Below are 12,682 nucleotides of genomic sequence, written 5' to 3' on the forward strand. Positions count from 1 at the left end.
GTTCCAGGTCAGGCGCTGTTTATTAGTGGGACTCGGTTAAACGCCTAACGCGTCGAAGGGAATGGACGCGTCGAGGGGTCTCCAACCACCTTTCCCACCTTTCGAGAACATACAAACTAGATAGTTTCCAGAGGGCTCGTCACCAGCAATTGTTCCTCTACATTTGTGTAACCTAAACAACTGCAATCTGGTTCTTTTAGGACTCAAATACTCCGATATTCGGTCCCACCTTTGTCTCCCAGCTTCTCCCCCAACTTTCCGTCTTGTTCGAGCCTCGAGTTCTACAACTTCCGTTTCGCCCTGGATTCCTCTCGATAGTTACTCCAAGCCACACAGCGCACGATGGAGGACGTCTCTATGAAAGAGGACATTGCGCTCGAGACGCCACCGTCTACTATATTCATCCCTCCCTCGGTCGACCAGAACGCTACCCTTGCTGGAGATTCATACACCTACTACTCCCCCATCCCCCCGAGTCTCCTCCCGACTGCTTCCTCCTCTTCGTCATCGCAACCAGACAACGCGGCTACAGTAAGACCCGAAACCACAGCCTCTCCAGACTCCCCTCTGGTCTTCCTAGGCATCGACGAAGCAGGCCGAGGACCGGTCCTAGGACCCATGGTCTACTCCGCATTCTACGTCCCCGTCCCCCTCTCCGACCCTCTCCTCCGCCAAACCCACCGCTTCGACGACTCCAAAGCCCTCACGCCCGCCGCCCGAATAAACCTCATGCGCATCCTCTGCGACCCGACCTCCGACCTCGCCACCTCCTGCGGCTTTGCCATCCGCGCCCTCTCCGCCCGCGACATCGCCGCCGGCATGCTCTCCACCGCCAACCCCTACAACCTGAACGCCCAGGCCTTCGACGCCACCGTCGAGATCATCCGCGGCGTCATAGCCCGCGGCGTCCGCGTCGAGGAGATCTTCGTCGACACCGTCGGCCAGCCCGCCGCGTACCAGGCCAAGCTGCAGCGCGTGTTCCCGGGCGTCAAGATCACCGTGGCCAAGAAGGCCGACAGCCTCTACCCTTGCGTCTCGGCGGCGTCCGTCTGCGCCAAGGTCACCAGGGATGCGGCGCTCGAGGTGCTGTACCGAGCCCACCGGGCCGCAACAATGGGCGAGGAGCGCGGTGGAACGGAAGCGGAGGACGGAGACGAGGCCATGGCGTGGGGGTCGGGTTATCCTTCCGATGCGAGGTGCGTGACGTGGCTGAAAAACAACATGCACCCCATCTTTGGATGGGGCCCCGAGTGCAGGTTCAGCTGGGGGACGGCCAAGGACATGGTGGAGGGGAAGAATGGCGTCAAGGTCGAGTGGCCGGTGGAAGATGACGGTGAGACCAACCGCATGACGGATTACTTTGTCTCGTCGGATCGGGGAATGGAGTCGGATGAGCTGGGGGCATGGTTTGGGAGGCCAGCCGGTGTGGAAGCGTTCTAACATAATTGGGCCCGCGGTGAAGAAGATCAACCTTAAGAGGAAGCATAATGGCGGTGGGTATTCGTCGTGGAAATGCATTTACGGCGGCACCACGGTCGCCATCCTTTGTTGTATAATAATGACATCGATCAAAGCATACAATGTATAAGGTAGAAGAAAACAATAAAACAACAAATAAGGCACGCCTGACCACCTTCAGGCAATGCCATAGACAAACGTCGCATACTGACCTCGCATATCGCCATCGCTTGCTCGTACAATCAAATATCATCATCATCATCTGACGTCTTCTTCTTCCCCCTGCTATCCAGGGTATCCATCCTCACCTCCTCGCGCTCCTTCTGTGGCATGTTCAATGCCTGTCGGGCCGTGTCCGAGTTCTCAATGAACTCGCGAAGCTTTTGCTTTCCGATATCGACGCCCTGGTTGGCGGCCGCATTGGCCATTTGCATCATCGGACCGAGCATGTTCATCGTGTAAGCGACGTAAGTGCCGCCTGCAAGCAGGAGGAGGAAAATGAAGAGGAACGGGTTGCGGAGAACTAGTAGGAAATACAAAAAAAAATTAGCATCATGAACATCATGTGGCCCTTCTCCTCCCATTTGTTTGGGAGCAACGCCCACTTACCGGCAATGATCTCGTTCCAACCGAGAGCAACGAGAAGGGCGTAGAAGTAGAGCGGTACTTGGGCAACACCGCCGATGGCGCTTCGCTTCGCTTCCACGTAGACCCCGTCTGCTGTCTTCTTGAAACGAACGACGAGATCCTGACGCTTAGTCTCGCTGAGCACAGTCATCTCCTCCTCGAGGCTCTTGCCGTCCTCCTCATCGACACCTCCAATAGGGACTAGGTCCTCTTCGTCGCCGGCCTCGGCGCCCCGGGGCTGGGGGCCGATCCATCCCGGCAGGTCGGGGGACGCATAGGTAGCCGCGAGTCGGAATCGCGACAGCAGCGGGATGAGAGTGAGGGTCGACTCCCGGGCCCTGGTATAGATTCCCTCGATGTCGTCCGCGGGCGACCATATCCTGGGAACACCTGCATCGTCGTAGCGGAACTTGTCTTCGAAGTTCTCCCTCAGCTTCAGGAGAATGTTCCCTTCCATGACCTCTTCCTCGATCTTCTCCCGAAGGGCAACCCAACTCTTGCGCCGCAGCCTCCAAAGGCCGACATCTACCTCCTCCTGAGTGGCCTCGAAGCTCTTCGCCCTCTCGGTGAATCGGCTCTGGGCTTCTCTGACGATGTCCACAAAGACGTTCCAGACACGATCCCAGAGGTCTTTCTCGCTGGGCTGCTCCCCTTCTTCCGGAGCTCCGCCGCCGGCCCTCCCGGAGCCTAGCTTGTTGAATTCTAGCCCAACAGCATCGCCGAGACGCGACTTGACCCAACGCTCCACCCGAGTAGCCAATCTCCTCATCTCTTCCTTGCGTAACTTGCCACTCACGTCGTCCAGTTCCTTCTCAAAAATATCATACTGCGGCTTGAAGTTGGTCCATGGAATGCCTTGGATAGCTAGACTCTGGGCTTCGGTCTTGAAGAAGTCCAAGGTCTTGGCCTTCTCCTCAGCGACAATCTCGGCGAACTCGTATGAGGCGCCGGATTTCTGGCCGGCCTTGACAGCCGCCGAAACAGCATCGCTGAAGGATGCAATACCGGACTTGTGAACGGCAGTAAGGTGCGCCAGGTAGAGCGTCTTCAGACGGGAGTCAATCTTACTCTCCAAGTCCTGCCTCTTTCTGGTGTAGACCCCCTTGTGGTACCGGCTCGCTTGCGTCTCGAAAGCCTTGAGGCACTGGGTGCGGGCGTCGTTGCCTGTGGTGCCCAGGTCCGTCAATACTGCCGGCCTGCCAGTCCTGGTGGATTCCGCCTGCTTCTCCTCCAGCGGAACAATCGCCTGGTCGAAGCCGACGAGGACCTCGCGAGAGATCTCGTCGCACCGAAACTGAGCGAGCAGCTCCTGCTGTGTGGGAAGATCAAGATCCTTGTTGTTGACAATCTGGTCCCAGACGCCCTCGGCATATATGGAGAAACCATCCGCAGGGATACGTCGGTGGTACTCGGGCAGGAAGACGCCGCCCTGAAACTCATGATCGCCCGAGTTGCCCGTCCGATGACCGGAGGTGAACCGAGTCGCAAGCTTCTGCACTTCGGTGGTGAACTTATCCGCCTGGAGAATCTTGTGGGGGAGGGCGGCGAAGGCAAAGTCAAAGTAGTCCTCGATGCGCGAGTTTTCCAGTCCCTGGGGTTTCGAGATGGAGGACCAGATCTTGGCCAGGTCTTGGACGAGGGTGTTGCGCAAAGCGGCGAGCGGGGTGACGCCTAGGTGGTCACGGATAACGAAGAACAGGAGGGATCGCAAGTTCGACCTTCGTAGATAGTAGACAGATCAGATCAGTACGACAATTCGACGGGCCCCCGGGCCTGGGATCGATCCGGGGAACACCTACTGCTTGTCTTTGAGGAAGAGCTGCAGGTTGACCTCAAAGACGGTCTTGAGCAACCCCATGTTGGCTCCGTTGTACAGGCCAACTTGGGTCTCCCAGATGTTGACGATGAGGACCTCGCTGGTGGCCAGCGCAAACAAGGCGCTCTTCCTCTCGAAGTCCTGATCCTCGCCGCGTTCGCGACCATCCGTACCCTCGACATCCATGACAAGGATGTTCTGGGCCATGTTGGCCTCTTTCTTGTTCTTGGACAGCCATATACCCTTCGTAGTCTGACGGCGTTCCGACTCGGACATGACCGAGAAGTGGGTGCCGAAAAGGTTGTTCAAGAGAGTGGACTTTCCGGTGGACTGAGAACCGAAGACGGAAATGAGGTGATAGTTGAAACCTGTTTCGGCGACATGGACTTGACGGAGGTATTCGTTGAGATGAGAGCTAAAGCAAAGGGCGATTTCCGTCAGCATAGACCGCTACCAACCGCTATGTGGTTGCGAAACAGTCATTTTCAGGTTCGGGGAGAGGGAGGGAGCCGCGCCGCACTTGAACTCCTTCTGGTCATCGATGACCTGCACGCCATGCTCGAAATCCTGGACGCTTGGGTCCGCGCCCACCGAGGCAAAATGTCCGTTCATTGCGCAAGTGCTTGGAGATTTCATATATGTTGGAGAAGGCTATGTGTCATTGCGCGAACGTTCGTGGGGGTTGGGTAAATGTAAAAAGCATAACCCTGGGAGGTGACGGACAGCGAAGTGGGAACAAGGGATTAGGTATCCTCGAACCAGCCCTCGACTGACGATGGGAAGGAAATTCGATGTCCAGGTGTCCCTGTCGCCTAACGTACCTGCCACCTTGTCATCGTCACGTGAAGTTGGCTGCACATGGCCGATGAAGGCCCCACAAATAAGGTAAAGTACCTAGGTACGAAGTACTCTGTGGAGACGGATACGTAATTACAACGTCGTAATTACCCCTTATATTTGTCTTCGTACGGCGTACACTTGAGTGCTTCCATACCGTCTTTTCTTGTAGCGCGAGGGAGCAGCATTAATAAACGCAGCACAACGACTCCTGCCCCTTCATTCCATCCTCGTAACGACGTTTAACAAGACGTCGACACATCTAAATGCCACGGCTAGCTTTCCATTGCACATCTTACGCCGTTCGACAAAACAGGGTCGTACCAACGAGTGTCGTCCGAGAGCACAATGGTGAAAAGGTCCTGATTGAACAGCCAGAGGTATCTGAAGATTCTACGCATTTCGAACGTCTCAATTATCCGCCGAATTCTATGCCGGGACTAGAGGTAGCTTGCGATCAAGTCTTTGCCTCACCTAGTGAACCTAATGATAGTACGAGAGAGCCTTGGGATTAATCAACCCTACCCTTTCTCGTCGTCATAGACTTGAGGATCCAGACTCTGACGGAAGCATCAAAAGGTCCAGTCACTATGGGACGGCTGGATCGGTTCAGGCTGATTAGCCCCAGGCGAGTTGCCTGCAGAGAGCTATATAGATTGGTAGGCGGCAAGCTCCCCTGATGGACGGACCTGCCAACATGGAAATTCTCTGGCATCCGACGGCCGAAAGACAAGATGAAGCAGCAGTTGAGTCAGAGTGGCTTCTGCGCCGCGTTCCTCGCTCTAGTGTGCGGCTCTCGAGCTGCGCCGTACGTATCTGAACCACAGACTACCTTCAGTCAACAGCCTACAACTACAGTCCCGGTGGTTCCCCATACCAATGTGACGTTTCATGGTCCTTTCGAAGGGACACCGACAACCACTGGTGCTCTCTCGACCACCGTCCTGGCCGCTTCCATCCCAGCTAGACCTCCGCCTCCCGAGTTGCTCAAATATCCGGCCGACGGCAAACTCCACGGGGACCAACCAGCCCCGTACACCCCGTCGGGCGGTATCGGCACGAATGGCTCAGTGCCGGTCTATCGCGTCGCCAGCGACTTCGATTATCAATCTCTTGCGCTAGCATTGTACCACGAATGGATCGAGCTCGACCTCTTCCATTGGGGACTCGCCCGCTTCCCCGAGTCCGAATTCGAGGCCAACAAACTCACCGCCGAGGACCGATATCTCCTCCAGTTCATGGCCGAGCAGGAAGTCGGCCACGCCACGATCCTGACCAACATGCTAGGCCCGCAAGCCCCGAGGCAGTGCACGTACAACTACCCCGTGACCAGCCTGCGCGAATACCTCGACTTCTGCCAGAAGTTGACTCGGTGGAGCGAGGCCGGTGTCTATGGCTTTCTGCCGCACCTGAACTCGGGTCCGGCCGCCCAGCTCCTGCTGCAGAGCATCACGACTGAGGCTCGCCAGCAGATGATCTTCCGCCAATTTAGCGGTCTTTTCCCCATGCCCGTGTGGTTCATGGTCGCCGTTCCGCAGTCGTGGGCCTGGACCATGCTCGCCCCGTACATCTCGAGCTGCCCGTACAACCAGACCCGCCTAGTGTGGCAGAACTTCCCGGCCCTGCACGTTCTGAACCAGCCGAACTCGGCGCGAATCAACGGGTCCGACGTGTGGAATGAGACGACCGGTGGATGGTCAAACACCCTGTCGACCCAGGATATTGCCCGCTCGGAGTTCTGCGTCAACGCCACGGCCGTGGGAGAGAGCTGCGCTCCAGGGATTACGCGCAACCGCACGGAACCGCTGTCGTATCCTGGAAGACAGGTGTTTCTCAAGTGGGACGACCCCGGCCGGCCGGTGGGCCCCAACAATAGCTACGTTACGGCCACCGAGGTGGAAGTGCCACGGTTCGCCGCCTGGGTGACGCAGCTCAACGTCACGTACTCGCCGTTGGAAGACGTCAACCTGTCCAACCGGACCGCCTATACCATCCAGCCCAATGTATCCACGCTTGAGGGCGATCCGGCCATCAACGGGACCATGTTCCTCGCCCTCACGGATATAGACCTCTACGTCACCCCATACAATTTGACCCAGCTGAACCCGCATGTTGCTGCGCTTGCCATGTACCAGGCTGGCTAGGTTTGGGTGTGGTTCTCTTCTTGGATGCTAGCGACGATGATATTTCACCAGTGGTCTTGCTATTTTGCGGGAGCAGCACCTGGCTGGGTATCCATTTCTTTTGCAACTAAATTGCAAAAAAAGAAAAAAAAAGGCTTGTTGGTATTTGGTTTATGTGTGCTCTTTGTCTCTCGTGACTTGAAGAGGTGGGAGCTTTGATGGCAGTGGCTGTAGGACCATGTGAATAAAGGATGCCCAAAGGAGAATACTATACTCCGTACACTCTCATTCGTTTCTTTGACACCATCATGTGCTCTGATGCATCTGGAGACCAGAATTCATACATCACATATTGGAATAATAAGCCCATTTTCCAGGGCGGGGTTGGTGGGTAAAGGGCATGTGACCACACCTCAAAGAGCGACATTAAGGTACTTAGCCCCTCGTGGGATATGGTCATTTCTCAGGGAACTAGGCGTTTATGTTGGGGTCTGCTTCCTTTGTTTCACGCTCCGCTCACCAATGCCCATGGATTAAGGTCAGCTGGAGAAATTTGATCCTGTCCAACATCGTTCTCGTAATTACACGAGCTGAGTGACTATTCACTCGGCTCATCTGATACAATTTCCCAATACATCTAATACATCTACCCCTGGCTCGAGTAAAATTTCCCGACGTCCATCTCACATACAAACATCCAAAGTATCATGAGCCCGGGGGCTTTATATTTGTTGTTGTAATAACAACGGGCCAGGCAGTTCTCCGGTAGATGCACTTCCTCTTCAGCATCTGGGTACTCTGCTACATGTATTGGAGGTCTTGTTTTGACGTCCCGATAAAAGGGCACCGAGACCTTTGGGATAGGCCGTGACGAGTAGAATCTCTGCAAGACTGTGTATCAGCCGTATTTTGCGATGAGGTTTTTCATGATCGACATGGCCCCTCCGCGGTATCCTCCTCCGAATAATGCGTAGTGATTTAGATGATGGTATCTATCCTAGTCAGTACATTAATGACCAAAGGCGGAGTGTGCAAAGTCAGAGAGAACTATAAAGCATATAGGGGCTGAGCAGGGGAATGACTTACAGCTCATACAACGCCACACGGTCATCCCACTCCTCCACAGGTTCAGCCTTTGGTACAAGCCTCCCATACTCCGTCCAAAACGCTGAGCCAAAGCCGCCAAACATGCGCATGATGCCCAGTTCGTACTCGGAATGGCCGTACACCGCACTCGGGTCGAAGACGACCTCCTCCACGCCGCCTTGCCCCGCGATGCGACCCCGCCCATGGTTCCCGCTCCACAAATCCCCATGGATGACCACAGGCGTGATGTTCTTCATTGTCCCTTCGCCGACAAGCCGCGGCACGACAGCAGACGCGACGCGCTCCACCGAGCGCTCCAGCTCGGCGTTAGACCCATTCGCCTCGACACCGGCGCGTAAAACGGCGCGCAAGCGGTTGTCGGCGTAAAAGTCCGCCCACGAGGCCTTCCACGAGTTGTCTTGCGGGGTCGCGCCGCAGCAGGTCGTCGCGGGGAAGCCGAACATGGGGCGGTCGAGCCCTTCCGGGATCGGCGCCGGTGTGGTGTGCAGCTGGGCGAGCTTGGCGGCGAGGGAGAGACCGGAGCCCGCCGGGGAGGAGGCGCGGAGGTCCAGGAAGTCGGTGGCCAGGAAGAACTTGCCGGGGGACGATTCCATGGCCCCGTGGGCATGTGAGCGGGGGCAAAAGCTGGGAACCGCGTCTGCTATTGCGTTCAGGGACGCATGCTCCCCTGCGTGAGAGTTAGGACGGTCGCCGCCTGGCCCTATCCGTACCATGATGAGAAGGCATGCGGCATCTCACCCCTGAACATGACTTCGGAATCCTTTCCCAGACCCGTCTTTACAAAGTAGTTGACGGGCTTGCCATTCACGGTGGATGACAACTTGAAAGTAGATGAGAAGCCGGAGCCGCCATGAGAGGACAGCTTCGTGTTGGCGGGGTCGAGGCCGAGCGCCTCCAGAATTGCAGGGTCGACGTTTGGGGCCATGATGCGTCACAGGATCTGTATAAGGATACAGGCTCTCTTCAATATGATTGCTTGATTCGTATGTTTATCCAGTTCCTCTTGGATGAGCTGTCAATTAGGTTACGCTTCTTACCACCCAAATGTCAAAAATTCACTTTGACGCACTGACGTCATGCTACCCCAACTTTTCCTCATTGAAGAATCCATCCCCCTTAGCCGAGTGCCCAAAGCACAAATTTGGGGGTATCTTTTCCGTTCCCTTTCCATACATTTCCCGTTTCCCCATGCTCCGTCATTATTTAGTGTTGTAGGAAAATTAAATGAAATAAAGGTAATACCGTAATCCTGTCGTAGGATACGTAGCCAGTTGAACCCCAGCCGGCCACTCCATGATGGTTCGACTTAATGGAGCAAACGCCCGATCTCCAGTCTTGCCGTTCTTGGCATGGTCGCATATCGTTGCATTGTAACGAGATGGAACGATAGAAACCGACTATGATTTTTCGATGGATTTTCGTTTCCTCTCTTTCACAGTCTCGACATGCGCGAGCGAAGCGCTTGTCGAGACTCCCTGGTGAACCGCATCCTTGCCGTCACCCTGTTGAAGCAGCTGGACGGAGTTCTTGCGGGAAGAGGCCGCGGACGGGAAGGCTGAGGGTGACGGAGTCGAATGGGCCGGCGACTCTGACGGGGTAACGTCGTCGTATATTTGCGGAGCAGCATCGAAGCACTCTCGGCAGGGGCACATGGGGCTCTTGTTGATGGCAGGAGGGGGAGTGCAGTGGCGCTTCCACCAGCTCTGCTTGACTTCTTTCTTTGAAGGTTCCATGGCTGAGTTCGAGGATGCGGTGACAAACTCTCTGAGGTGTGATGGTTGTTTAGCAAGAGAATAAGGCCTTGGTGGTTCTAATGCTGACGAGGTCTGAGGGCCAGGTTGTAGTAGGAAGCGAGTGGACTGGAATGAATGTATCTTCACGATCTGGAAGTTCTATACGAGTCAGGCTTACGAGTGGGAGCCTTCTGTCTCTTATACGTATTATATCCAACGAGTGTCCTGCATTAACTTGACCACATCCGAGGTTATGTGAAGGCAGTGGGGTCGAGCCTACAATTTTGATAATGACCGGACCACACTGGGGCCGAGTAGCGGAGACCGGCAGTCTCGGACCCGAATTTATGGGTCCGGAACGGACAACGAGGACCCGGATTTGGCCCAGTCAAACTCTTCGTCTGTGGAAAATCAGTGAGCAATCTCTGACCGAGGATATCTTGAGCGTGAAAAGCTGCGTATACCTACAATCTTTCAACGGCTTATCTTGAAGCTAACAACTAGCCGCTGGCCCGCTGCTCTGGATCCATCCTGATGATGCCGCCAGAGTGCGATAACCGGACGAAACAAGCCGGGATTTGGTCGGAGAAGACTCGCGGACAAACATGCACGACTACCGGATCCACTCTACTTCATCAAGTCCATGGGATGGATCTTTGCTTCACAAGGTTGGATCCTGTGAGGTCGACCTCCAATGATTCGCCCCAGGGTGACTCGCGCGGGATGTGATGCCAGGATCGTACCTGTATAAATACCTTCAACTTCGTAGTCCACGTCAACACGGCAGCCAAGCCGGGAATGTCCTATCGCACCCGTGGTGGGCCTCGGAAATAAGGGTCCTAGGCGCTTTTGAGTCGGATGAGTCATCATGACCCTTCACTCGAGGTGTCGGACGTCCGGACATATAGCCGAAAACTACCTCACATTGTTCCAGTGCCCTGGACCGAGAGACAAAGATGATATGATGTTGGGTTTATACGGCATCCTCTACATTCATTCTCGTCATTTCTGCTGTTAGGCTTATCTATCAGCATAAGTCGCCTGAATGTATCAGGAACCCATCATGAAGAAGGGAACAAAAGAACCAAAATGCTTCTTACTCATCTTCCACTTCCTCTCATTCCATGCTTATCTTATCCAGCTTCTCTGGAGCTTGTCATTCCGTGAGTGATACATGCCTTTATTCGTCTTCATCCGTGTCTTACTGCCTCCTATCCTATTCACCACCAGAATATCTTCTCAAATTGGCTGGTTATCCAACAATGACATCTACCGATGGCACATAATACCTTTATCCAGAGCCAGTGCCCAGTTCACTCGTTTTGTTCCCCAAAAGGACAAGGCCTTGCCAGAACAGCATTATAGTGATGGCATTGGTTATCAACAACAGTCCATCACAGGCTCTAAGAGCTTGTTCCACAAAGGCCCTTGGCAAGTGCTGGCCTCCCAACAATAACTTACCCAGTAACAGTTATTACTCAGGCCTTCTATTTAACTCTTGCTGTGTCTCCCATATCCGGATGATGCCGAAACAAAGTTCCAACAGTCTCACTTCCTCTTCTCAAATCTTTGAGCTCAGAGGAACCCATTCACATCTGCACCCCACTAGCAACTCATATTCCCAGTTCTCTAGCTTCTACTCACGGGACGGTAAGTTCATGGTAAGTTCTTCCAACCTTTTCTTTTCCCCATCCTTTGAATCAACTAATATCTACGCACCTACGCGCCTTAACCACCAGTATAGACTCGTCATCTTTGGTTCTGCACCTACCTGCTTTTTATCCAGTAAAGAGTCGAAATCCTAACATTGCCATTTTCCTGCATAAACATACAAGATGGTGATATCTAGAAATCGGAACCCATACGCCGAGCACTTCAACCGGTACGTCGATTCTTGTCTCAGAGAGGCCCGAAGGCACCCGGACAACGACGACATCCTCGGCCCTCGTTGCCACCGGCTACCGAAGCTCGGCAAGAATAACCCCTTCAACCCGCCTCCAGACCCCTCCTTTTTACCCGCAGCCGAATCCGACTACATCACCTACCAAATCGAATGCTATACCGCACCGCCCGGGCCCTTGGTTCCCCGAACAGAATACCGCCGCCGACCGATCCGGCCCACGCCCGCTCTGCTATGGCGCAGGGAGAAACGGCGGCTTTGGGACACCCTAGCCGTCATACACTGCCTTCTCGGGGCAGCATCGGCGCTACTCTGGTGTTTCGCGTCCGAAGCTTGGGCGCTCCTGCAGACACAGTGCGTACGGCTGGCTCCCTATGTCAACGCTGCCTGGGCCGGCACCTGTGCACTTCGCACCGTACTTTTTGACATCTTGTTGCCGAGGATCGGGGCTTTGTACGTGCTGCTTTGGCTCGTAGGCGCCGTCACCGGATTGCGGATAACAATTGGCGGGGGAGGGGGGCCTGCATATGTCCTGGTCCCCGAATCCAGGATGTGGTCTGGTCCTTTCGATTTCGAAGTCCTTTGAGGTCCGTACTTCCGTCCCTCCCCTCCCGTCTCGCAAGTGCTGGCGGAGAGGATATCCCACAGGGGGGAATCGAAGGCGACGATCGTAAACCAAAATCTACCATAGGAATGACACATATGACTTGAAAGCAAATGAAGATTCTGATTTATATGCCACGGATTTGCCGGGCACTTTGTAGAATCGCCGACGCGATACGTTGATGCTATGACAAGGGAAAGTTACCCACCTCTATTTGCCAACCCACAACTTCAAAATCGCACAACCCATTCACTCCCCTTTCCCTAGCCCAAGGGAACAAGTTTATGAGGTAACCCAGGTACCAAATTAATACACACGGCGATTCGTGGAACCGGCTTTTCGCTAGGTGAACGTCAAGTGAAGGTAAGGGGGCCTTAGATGCCCAGAGTGAACTCGACGCCAACATCGATATCACGAGCTGTGGGATGACGTTAGCATGCTTCCATAAAGGAAAAAAGAAAATACGGGCCGGGGGGG

General features: G+C 54.7%; 8 protein-coding genes across 8 annotated transcripts in view; 4 read left to right on the forward strand and 4 right to left on the reverse strand.

The window, feature by feature from the left end:
- The first annotated feature begins 100 nt into the window (after positions 1-100).
- On the forward strand, positions 101-1,632 carry SODALDRAFT_327771 (ribonuclease HII). Its single transcript, XM_028610516.1, has one exon. It carries the CDS (start codon positions 343-345, stop codon positions 1,438-1,440), a length of 1,098 nt encoding a protein of 365 aa, XP_028471378.1. The 5' UTR covers positions 101-342; the 3' UTR covers positions 1,441-1,632.
- A 68-nt stretch (positions 1,633-1,700) lies between these two features.
- SODALDRAFT_336854 (SEY1 protein) lies at positions 1,701-4,513 on the reverse strand (the record flags this gene model as incomplete). Its single annotated transcript, XM_028612628.1, has 4 exons — positions 1,701-1,981; positions 2,068-3,803; positions 3,885-4,316; positions 4,422-4,513. The coding sequence occupies 4 exons, from the start codon at positions 4,511-4,513 to the stop codon at positions 1,701-1,703; spliced, it is 2,541 nt and encodes an 846-aa protein (XP_028471379.1).
- Positions 4,514-5,472: 959 nt separating this feature from the next.
- SODALDRAFT_267625 (hypothetical protein) lies at positions 5,473-6,882 on the forward strand (the record flags this gene model as incomplete). The annotated part of the gene is made up of 1 exon (XM_028607561.1): positions 5,473-6,882. One exon carries the CDS (start codon positions 5,473-5,475, stop codon positions 6,880-6,882), a length of 1,410 nt encoding a protein of 469 aa, XP_028471380.1.
- An 877-nt stretch (positions 6,883-7,759) lies between these two features.
- On the reverse strand, positions 7,760-9,275 carry SODALDRAFT_393066 (fructosamine kinase; the record flags this gene model as incomplete). Its single annotated transcript, XM_028615264.1, has 3 exons — positions 8,707-9,275; positions 7,948-8,635; positions 7,760-7,853 (listed from the first exon to the last, which is right to left on the reverse strand). Exons 1-3 carry the CDS (start codon positions 8,891-8,893, stop codon positions 7,760-7,762), a joined length of 969 nt encoding a protein of 322 aa, XP_028471381.1. The 5' UTR covers positions 8,894-9,275.
- Positions 9,130-10,166, reverse strand: SODALDRAFT_42452 (hypothetical protein). The gene is made up of 2 exons (XM_028615359.1): positions 9,982-10,166; positions 9,130-9,898 (listed from the first exon to the last, which is right to left on the reverse strand). Exon 2 carries the CDS (start codon positions 9,699-9,701, stop codon positions 9,366-9,368), a length of 336 nt encoding a protein of 111 aa, XP_028471382.1. The 5' UTR covers positions 9,702-9,898; positions 9,982-10,166; the 3' UTR covers positions 9,130-9,365.
- A 569-nt stretch (positions 10,167-10,735) lies between these two features.
- SODALDRAFT_348262 (hypothetical protein) lies at positions 10,736-11,221 on the forward strand (the record flags this gene model as incomplete). The annotated part of the gene is made up of 2 exons (XM_028613355.1): positions 10,736-10,864; positions 11,184-11,221. Coding segments are annotated over exons 1-2 (156 nt in total), but the record flags the coding sequence as incomplete, so codon positions are not given.
- A 125-nt stretch (positions 11,222-11,346) lies between these two features.
- Positions 11,347-12,433, forward strand: SODALDRAFT_42511 (hypothetical protein). Its single transcript, XM_028615360.1, has one exon. The coding sequence runs from the start codon at positions 11,537-11,539 to the stop codon at positions 12,185-12,187; it is 651 nt and encodes a 216-aa protein (XP_028471384.1). The 5' UTR covers positions 11,347-11,536; the 3' UTR covers positions 12,188-12,433.
- SODALDRAFT_327778 (succinyl-CoA ligase beta-chain) overlaps positions 12,309-12,682 on the reverse strand; it is a 1,930-nt gene continuing 1,556 nt past the window's right edge. Inside the window, exon 4 of the mRNA XM_028610517.1 lies at positions 12,309-12,623. Within this exon, the coding sequence (XP_028471385.1) occupies positions 12,580-12,623 (44 nt within the window). The 3' untranslated portion in view covers positions 12,309-12,579. The remainder of the gene's footprint in view (positions 12,624-12,682) is intronic.

This window comes from Sodiomyces alkalinus (assembly GCF_003711515.1).
Source record: "Sodiomyces alkalinus F11 unplaced genomic scaffold SODALscaffold_1, whole genome shotgun sequence".
Lineage (NCBI taxonomy): Eukaryota > Fungi > Ascomycota > Sordariomycetes > Glomerellales > Plectosphaerellaceae > Sodiomyces > Sodiomyces alkalinus.